The 9,691-nt window shown below is 46.4% G+C and overlaps 1 protein-coding gene across 1 annotated transcript; it reads right to left on the bottom strand.

Moving 5' to 3' along the window:
- Window positions 1–7,313: 7,313 nt before the first annotated feature.
- On the bottom strand, window positions 7,314–8,312 carry LOC136519526 (uncharacterized). The gene has a single exon (XM_066512916.1). It carries the CDS (start codon window positions 8,260–8,262, stop codon window positions 7,411–7,413), a length of 852 nt encoding a protein of 283 aa, XP_066369013.1. The 5' UTR covers window positions 8,263–8,312; the 3' UTR covers window positions 7,314–7,410.
- Between the last annotated feature and the right edge of the window lie 1,379 nt (window positions 8,313–9,691).

Genomic DNA, 9,691 nt, shown 5'->3' with positions numbered 1-9,691 from the left:
GTTGAATCATCTATTCATTTGTATTGTTATCTTTTTCATTTCAATTTAGCAAGCTTCAAATATGAGACCATTCCATATGTAATCCCTCACGTCTCATCAACTAATTTTTACCAGGCTTGCTTTCATATAGTACATGGAAATCCCACAATAAATAAGCCTTTGCATGAATTCCATTTGCATTGTTATCTTGTGCTTAAACTAGATTGTTTATACAACAACACATCCTTTTGGCTTTCATTAAGTACCTGTGAGATAACCTATTACCTGTCCACACTTAGCAAACGGGTTAGACCTTTAATCACGTTGTTATTCAATCATCCAAAACCCACTAAAGGGCTAGATGCACTTTCAATCTGCCCCTTTTTGGTGATTGATGACAACTTGATTAAAGCTTACAAAAGAATATAAACATTTAAGCTTTTGAGTTCAATGATTTATGAGAGGCTCCCCCTTAATATGTGCTTATGATTAGAATTCACAAAATGACCTCAAATGGCAATTGCACATATTAAAACATATAGGAGACTCCCTCTAAATCATTGCATCTATGGGGTGCATGTGTGTGTGACAAAGTAAAACCATGATGCATATGACAAGATATATCACATAAGAATAAATATAAAGGCATCACATCAAATATTTCCATTCTAGCATGCATAGTCCTTATGAAAATAAATACAACACATGTATTTCACACATAGCACTCATTACACATTTTCTCAGGTCCACAAGCCACTAATATATAAATAAAGATCATGTCTCAAGAGATACATAGATAAAGCATAAGTATAAGTCTCATCTCTCACATGATATAATCTATCTCAAACTCAAGATACATCAATGAAGCTTAAAAACTACGGCATGCAGTACATATCTTCAGGTACAAAGATAAGCAAATGAAACAAAAATCCTGAAGCTTTAATCAGTCTCTCCCCCTTTGTCATCTATCACCATAAAGGTCCAACAATGACATACTAAGGACAAAGGGGATGCAAGCTGTCTCTGAAAGCTGTGATCACTGATCATCTTCTTCATCTCTACCAACATCCTCATCATCTGAGCATGGAGCACCGGCTGGACGAGAACCACCCGCACCAGATGGGTCATAGCCACCAGGCCTGTAGTAGCCAAAACTACCTGTGAGGTCACTCCACTGGTCTAAAGCATACACGTCTGCTGCACTGGGACATGGCTGAGAGTGAGTAGGCACACGAGCCTGTAGTGGTAAAGTGTTAGGGTGCTCTAGTGCCTACTGCTGCTGCTACTGTTACTAAAGAAACTCAGCAAACTCTCTATCGTACCTGGCCTGCTGCTGCTCCTCTATCTCTGGCTCACTGGCTGCCTCATCTGATAATGGAGACCAAGGAGGATCAAGCTCAAGTCTAGCACCAATCTGCTTCAGAGTCCGAGTGTCCTTCCTCCTAGCCTCCCTCTCCTTTTGCTGATAGGTCTAGATGTCCTTGCATATCCCAAAGATAGCACTGAGCATCTTATGAATAGGAGAAGGAGGACTGTGGCGACATGAAGAAGAACATAAAGGAGCATGTGGTAGAGGGGAAGCTTGTCCTGCTGCTGCACCACCTGTAGTTGCATTTGCCTCTGGTGCTACTGCTGCTCCTCCTGGTCCTGCTGGAGGTACCCCAATCTCTATCAAGTCATCTACTATCTTCAGGACTTTATGCTTCTTGTCATACTCAAATGTGTGTCCTGTGACCTTCTCAATCATAAACATGATGTAAGGTGCAAATCCATAGCCCTTGAGGGGCCTCTCTCCCACACTCCTGATCTCTAACCAAATAAAGTCAAAAATAATGAATGGTTGTGCATCAGATGCCATCCTATGGAGCAGGTTCCTGGAATAATCTGCAATATTGCCCTTGTCTCCTCCCTTGCAGTCAATGGTCTTCCTGAATATCCTATCCAAGTATATCTAGGTAGGATGAAAACCTAGAACCTTTCCCACTACTCCTCTCTCACCTCCTGGTGGGTACATGTAGGTGAGCTGCTCAGGAGGTAACACCAGCTCTATGTGGATCCTGTCTCTCTGAAGGTCCTCCTCTGAGAAGCCAAGAAAAGCTGCAAAGGCATCGTAGTCAACACAGTACCACTAGCCCTCAAACATCCAATGCATACGCCTCGGCTCCTCTTCCACAAACAGAGTGGCATAAAACTATGCAATGACTTCAGAGTTCCAATCATGCATAAACTCCATGAGCGTGTATACACCTGTGCGCTAATAAGTGGCAATAGCATAGTTAATGGAGGACTTTTGTAGCTCTCTGACATGTTTCCAATCTATCCACTAAGACTTGGCTACCACTGGATTCCTAGCAAGTATCACACTAGTGTAATAATCTAGATGGAACATAGTGTGAAAGCGATGATCATACTGAATCCTAGGCAAACCTCTGGGATCAATCCTCCTTTGATCTCTTGCTCTCATAGTCATACCCTTTCCTTTGTAGTTGACTCTAACAACATAGTTGGGTAAAACGGGAGCATGTACTTCAAGAAGGCCATAGTCCATGCCCTGACCTGGGTGGTGCACTGGAGGTGCCTGCTGCTCCTCCTCTATCTCCTCAGAGCTATCACCATCATCTGACTCTCTATCTGAGTCTCTATCAGTGCTCTTCCTTTTCCTGTGCTCAAGTCTATAATCCTCAGTTTTATCACCAGAAGAGGGGCTACTATCACCATCACCACCCTCTCTGTACTGTGGAGCGCCCCTAGTGGCTCTAGAGGGTCTCCTGCTGCTGCCCTGCTCCTGCTGACTGAATCTGGGATGCAAATCCTATCTTGCCTTCTTGTATTTCTCCAAGGTTGGATCATGCCTATGCTTGGACCTACACATGCTAGTTATGGGTTTTGAAAAACATCTCTCCTATGTCACACAAATGCACATTCTAACATATAAAGGGCTTTAGATGCACTTACAATGCATGTATGTAAAAACATACCTTTGCCTTGAGCCACAAGAATACCACTAAGAAGATACATAGCATGATAATCTTTATGTTGACCGTAATTGCCAAATAATCATGTTAGATACGAAATCAATTTTTCATCCAAAGGACTACAAAGAATGCTAGATAAATTTGTTAGTCCACAAGGTGGAAAATAGAAACTGAGCTCCCCCTAAATAAGTACTTTAAGTAATTTAAATGACTTTCAACTAGCACTTTATTCTATTAAGAATTTGGGAGTCAATTTTCTATTTTGAACCGCAACCAAATAATTCGTCATATTTAAATTTGAGTTCAAGAGATGCTCACAACTCACTTAGATTTGGTAAATCACAAGCTTCTGAGTAAATTAAAGATATATGAAAATATATGGATCAAAGACACAGTTGCAATCCAATTAGTGTTCTGGTTCCTGCAATACCGGCCATGTCCGGTAGGTATACCGGACACGTCCGGAATACGTAGAACAGAAACACTTTCTTTCTGTCCCTGGGCATACCGAACATGTCTGATAGTGATAACAGACACGTCCGATAGGTGCAGGACAGAAATAATTAATTTGCTGCTTGTGATTCTTCGTTTAGCTCTATTATTTATTGTATACCTGCATCTCAACAAATGAATTGCTCTACTAGAGAGCTATTAAAAGCATCATATGGCGAACATGATAATTATCAAGTAAAACTAATTAGCCACTTTCAATTTTTCACAAAAATGTCTATTTGTGAGTCATTGAGCACAAAATAAACAATGTGGCTATCCTATACCAGTTTAAGTACTTGTTACCAATGGTGAAGATGAAGTAAATGATATATTCATTAAATTATCTTTGGGTCAATCATATAGGAGATTATGATGAGAATTGATTGATAGATTGAGTGAATATTTTTAATTTACTTGCTCAACCACCCCGAAGCCTTCATCTCATCACCAAGTACCTACATTATTAACCTAAGCACACTTTGGTACCCAACTCTTATTGGGTCCTTTTAAGTTAGTCAATAAGTGCTTAGGCACCCAAATAGCTTTAGCACTAGTTTGTGGTGAACACATCACCTTACTAGTGCTAACTCTATTTGTGGTCTTCCTAAGCATATCATTATAAATAAATGTGTTCGGCTTAGGTGTGTTACCATTTGGGCATTCATAGCTTAAATGCCCCTTTCTTCTACAAGCATAGCATATGCGACCTTTGTTTGCTCTATGCTGGCTTTGCTTGTATGGACATCTATCAACCTTGTGGCCCATCTCATTACATCCATAGCATCTTCTTGTTGCAACTAGGGCTTTCTTTCTTGCCTCTTTGTACATTGGGCATTTCTTGGTAGGATGCCCCAATTTCTTGCTCATAAGACAAGTGCTTTGTCCATCACTTTTCTTTTGGTTGGCCAACTTGTTTGAGGCCTTTTGTTCGGCCACTTCACACTTGTCGGACAAACTATTATGTGGACACATGGTCCACTCATGTCCATATAATCCACAACCATAGCATAACCTTTTTCCATGTTTCTTGCTCTTGGTTGTGTTGGCCTTACTTGAAATGTGATTCTTTTGTTGGGTTTTGGAGGAAGCAAGGTTTGAACCCTTCTCAAGCTTCTTCATCATGTTATCACGGTTATCTTGAGAAAGTTGTGCTTTCTCCTTACCCTTCAACCGAATCACATCTTTCTTTAATCTTTTCACCTCTTCTTTGAGCTCTATATTTTCTATGAGATTTAGCTCAATCGAAGATTGGCTTGCTTGAGGAGCACACCCATTAGTACAAGAAATATTTAATTGAGATGGTGTGCTAGTGAGTGAATGTGTAAGAGGTTGAGAAAATTTTACTGATGTGATCACAACCTCATGAGCTATCTCAAGCATGATGCTTGATTCTACTACTTCCTCATGAGAGCACTTTAGATGAACATAGTTTGCTTGTAGCACATTATATTTGCTTGATAGTTCATCTAGCCTTGCCTTGAGCTCAAGGTTTTCCTTCTCTAGTTGTGAAACACTAGAAGAGGAGTTAGTAACTAAAGCATGCTCAATTTACAATTTTTCATACCTTTCACTTAGAGCCTTTAGTTCTTCCATCTTGGAGATGAGAAGTGATTGCTCTTGCTTCTCAATCTCTTCTTCAAGCTCATCATTCTTTTCAACTATCTTCATGATGATGAACTTGTCCTTGCGGTTGAGATGGTCAAGGTTGTAGTTGTCTTCAACTTCAACATCACTCTTATCTTGATCATCCACTTGTGCTTTCCCCTTTTCTTGATCTTTCTTGTTACTCTTCTTTTTGCTTTTCTAGGCCATGAGACACAAGTGATGAGTATTATGAGATACTGAGGTTGACTCATCACTTGGTCACCACCAGGCTTGAGTATCGTTGCAAACATCTGCTTGCTACTCTGCTGCCTCGGCCATACTGGACAGGTCCGGTAGGCATAACGGACACGTCCGGTATGTGTAGGCAGACAGCAGGTCATGCGCTGCTTGCACTTCTTGCTCTAGCTCGGCGCTCTTGAGGTCTTGTGAGGTTCCTTCACTGCATGAAGACACAATGGACATACTTTCCATTGACTCGATCTCAAGTGCATCATCACATTTGGATTTTCCATATAAATCAAAAAGTCTAGTCCAAATAAGATGAGCACTCTCCAGAGGTGGTTGTCCATTGAAGATTGCCTCATCTTGAACCTCTGCACTCAATGTACTCAACATAACATTAATAGCTTGAGCATTGAGTTGCATGCATATCTCTTCCTCTTTTGACAAATCTTTGTAGTTGCTCCAATCAACTATAGGAAGAGGTATGCTTACGTCTACAATATGCTCAACAAGAGGACTAATATCCTTAAAAGCATTGAGTACATGAATTGACCAAGATAGAAAGTTTGAACCATCATTTTGAAGAAGCACTGGCTCCAACTCGATAGGTGTCGACTTATTTTTCTCATGGCGGTGAAGCTTTAGGTGAGAACCTCGCTCTGATACCAATTGAAAGGACCTAGGATGCCGCCTAGAGGGGGGTGAATATGCATTTCTGAAAATTAACACATTTAAATGATTAGTAAAGGGAGTTTCCAAAATAAAAAGTCCAAATAAAGAGTAATACCAACCCTCACAAGTTAGACATAGGGTATACAAGGTGTCGGGGACCTAAGACCGGGGTACCCAAGGAGGTGGAACTGATGAATCATCGAACGATTGACACTCCCGATCAGACGAGAATGTTACTGCGTCTCTTGTCCGAAACGACGCGAGACTGGTTCCGCCTCGCCCGACCCCTGGGGGCTGGACTCCGCCTCGCCCGACCCCCGAGGGCCAGACTCCACCTCGCCCGATGGCCAAGGACAAACTCCGCCTCGTCCTACAAGTACATCCTGCTCCATCATGAGGATGAGCACAGGGTACGACTTGACACTCGAGTCAAACACAGCACCAAGGACCATGCCCTGCCCTGCGGCAGGAAAAGTACCGCCAGGGAACAACGGGATAGGTGCTTTAGACCATTCCGGCATCGCAAAGTCGAAACAGTATTGTAGGTGCCGCCTTCAGCCCTCAGACACGGAACCCGACATAGACATACGACAACCACTACGGTCCAGGAAGAGACTCACGCCCTGTACAATGACAGATGTGTTGTCACCACTCTGTGGTCCCAAAGGAGCGGCGCCCGCTCCACGGCCCCTCAGGCCCACTAGATCGGAGCGCTCGCTTCGGCCTCCGGACGCCCTGTCCGATCAGAAGGCCTTGCCCAAAGCGCTACTTCAGACTCCGACCCCGTGCCCCTTTGACCAGAGCTCATAGGAACCAGAAAGCGTGCGGAGAAAGATAGGACAAGGCTCATAAGTCAAAACCACTGTACCAGAGACCATACCCTACGCGGAGCAGCACTCTGCAACCATCCTGACATTCTACAATAACATCAACAGTGCCGTAGGCACCTACCATTATCTGGTATTCACGGGTATGGGCTGGGTATGGGCAACAAGACTTGGTCAAAGTGTAATCTAGTAGACTATATTATTCTAACTTGCGCTAGATAAAATGGACCGGAGGGAGTACCGAGAAACGTGCAGCATTCCATTCTGTGTGACTACGTTAGCTTAAGCTACCGGCTACAAATGATATTGTTCCACGTTCGTTCTTTATCTGATGAACAGTCAGATAATGCCCTCCTGATATATAATTACAGTACAGCTTTTATTTTATCTGGGGCTATGATTTTTGACTGAATTTAATTTCTGTGTTATTTCCAACTGCCTGCGGATGAGTAAATAGTAGTAGTAGTAGTATATAAGGAGACAAAATCAAGCAAAACCACAAAACTCACTGCGATACGCATGGCAAAATTTCTTTTTCGTATATATGTTCTCTATTTTTCAATGTACAGTATATATACTAGAGTACGCATTATAGTACACAACAGTTAGCTATCTTGTGTTGGCGACTGATACATTCTCTAGATCGCCGGAGTACGGATGTTGAGCAACGAAACCCTAGTCCGAACAATGCTCCTGAACACCACCTCGCGGCCGCTCTCGCACTCGTCAATGCATCGCTCAAGCTCCTCGAGCTTCTCCGGCGCCACATCGGCCGTCTCTGGCTTCTTGGCGAAGGCAGCAGCGAAGGTCATCGCGGCCTTCTTGCTGGAGGACGTGGCGGCAGACACGGACGCGACGGCCGAGAACACGGCGGCGGATGCCGCGGCGCTGGCCGCCGCGGCGTCCATGAGCGCGGCGGCCATCTCGGTCTCCTCGGCGGTGGCGGTGGCTGATCCGAGCGCAGCCAGGCGGGCGGACCTGGCAACGGAGGAGGAGACGGCGGCGGCGAGGCGGGCGAGGTCCTTCTCGGCCCTGCGCTGGGCGCGCGCGGCGGAGGCGAGCCTGGCGGCGTCGCGCCTGCGGAGGGCAGCGCGGGCGTCGGCCGCGTCGCGGCGGAGCGCGAGGAGTGACTCCTGGAACCCGCGGTGCGCGTCAGCGAGGAGGAGGAAGGCGTCGAGGAGGCGGTCGGATGAGGCGCAGGCGCGGCGGACCAAGGTCTGGGGTTCTGGGAGGAGGAGGAGCTCGGCGAGCGCGGCGTGGAGCGCGTCGATAAGTGCGAGGCCAGTGGATGGGGAGGTGGAGGCGGAGGTGGCCCAGGCGAGGGCGGCGGCGGTCTGGGCCTGCAGGTGCGCCAGGAGCGGGTGGGAGTGGGAGCGGCACGGCGGCAGGCTGATGGAGCGGACGTGGCCCGCGGCCGCGGCGCGGGGCCGGGTGATGGCGCGCGCTGGGCTCAGCTGGAAGGAGATGGAGCGGCCGAAGCTGGGCGCCATTGTTGTTGTAGTTTTGTAGGTAGCTTGCTTGGGTTTGCAAGCTAAGGTAGGTCGATTGTTCGTTTGTGTCGTCGTCTGAGATGGAGAGGGGGAGGCGAGGGAGGCTCGTATATATGGAGGAGCCGAGGGGAAGACGAAAAGCTTGGTACGCGGTGGTTGCACGTGTGGGTGGGTAGCAGCAGCGCAGTGAACAGTGAGCTAGCTAGGGGGACATGATCCGCGAGGACAGGTTGGACGGAAAGGAGTGGAGTCAAACCAAGGCCTTTTTTTTTTTTTTTAGATTGTAAGTTTTTTCGCTCTCTCTTCATCACATTAAATCTTTGGACACATGAAGTATTAAATGTAGATAAAAAAACTAATTACATAGTTTAATTATAAATTACGAGACGAATCTTTTGAGTCTAATTATGCCATGATTGGACAATAATTGTCAAATATAAACGAAAGTGCTACAGTACCAAATACTGATTGCTAACCTTAATCTAAACCAGGCCCAATGCAAGGCCATGGCGCCAGCAGCTGGGATGGATCATGCATGCTTAGGTTATGCATGCCTAGGTGTCATGTTGGCTCCATCTGCAGAAAAGGTGAGGCGTTGGACATGCATGCAATAAGGCAGCAACGGAAGCAGGGGACGCCCTGATCTGTAACACGCACGCACGTCACGACGACCATCGCACATGCATATGATATGATTGAAGTAAACTAGCTAGCCAACTGTGTGGTCCAGGACTCCAGGCCAAACCAGGCAAGAACACATCAGGCTTGATCATCATCTGATCATCATCTCATGGTTGCAGTCGCATTTGTCAAACACTCAACGAGCACACGTACACGGCCGGGCGGTTTAGTAGTTGGCTCGCCGCTGTAAGTAAACAGTGCCAGGGCACACGAGGCCGGGCATCTTCAGGCTTGAGCTACTAGCTAGCAGAGTATTCTATCCATTCGATCCGATCCACCGGGTGGTAACCAACCTGCTTCTCCGATCCATGCTCGATCGGCCGCGCGTGGCTTGCATAGCTAGCCCTACTATCATTTGGCCGCGTAGTACTATGTAGCTAGCTAGCAGTAGCTCGGCGCGCTAGCTAGCTGCCAGAAGGCATGCATGCCAGCCACCGTGTTGTCTAGCTTCTCCTCCATAGCTAGCTAGCCAGTAGATGCGGCTGCAGACGAGCTGAGTCCACGGTCGTCGTCGCCGCCGCGGAGATGGGGATGCAGATGGACAACGGGGATCGCACATGCACGCGGCTGGGATGCTGTTGTGCAGGAGGCTCGCCAGCAACCGGACACGAGGCAGGTGAGGCGAGATTCGTTATTCCCGGGCCGCAACAGCCGGATCCGTGCTGTGCACACGCAACATCTCGATCGACGATGGACGGTCCACCATATGCGGCGCCGGCACGGGCACCAGCTAGTAGCGTGCGTGCGC

This window comes from Miscanthus floridulus, chromosome 18, assembly GCF_019320115.1.
Source record: "Miscanthus floridulus cultivar M001 chromosome 18, ASM1932011v1, whole genome shotgun sequence".
Taxonomy (NCBI): domain Eukaryota; kingdom Viridiplantae; phylum Streptophyta; class Magnoliopsida; order Poales; family Poaceae; genus Miscanthus; species Miscanthus floridulus.
The sequence above is the reverse complement of the archived record's forward strand: the minus strand, read 5'-3'. Positions and strand labels throughout refer to the sequence as shown.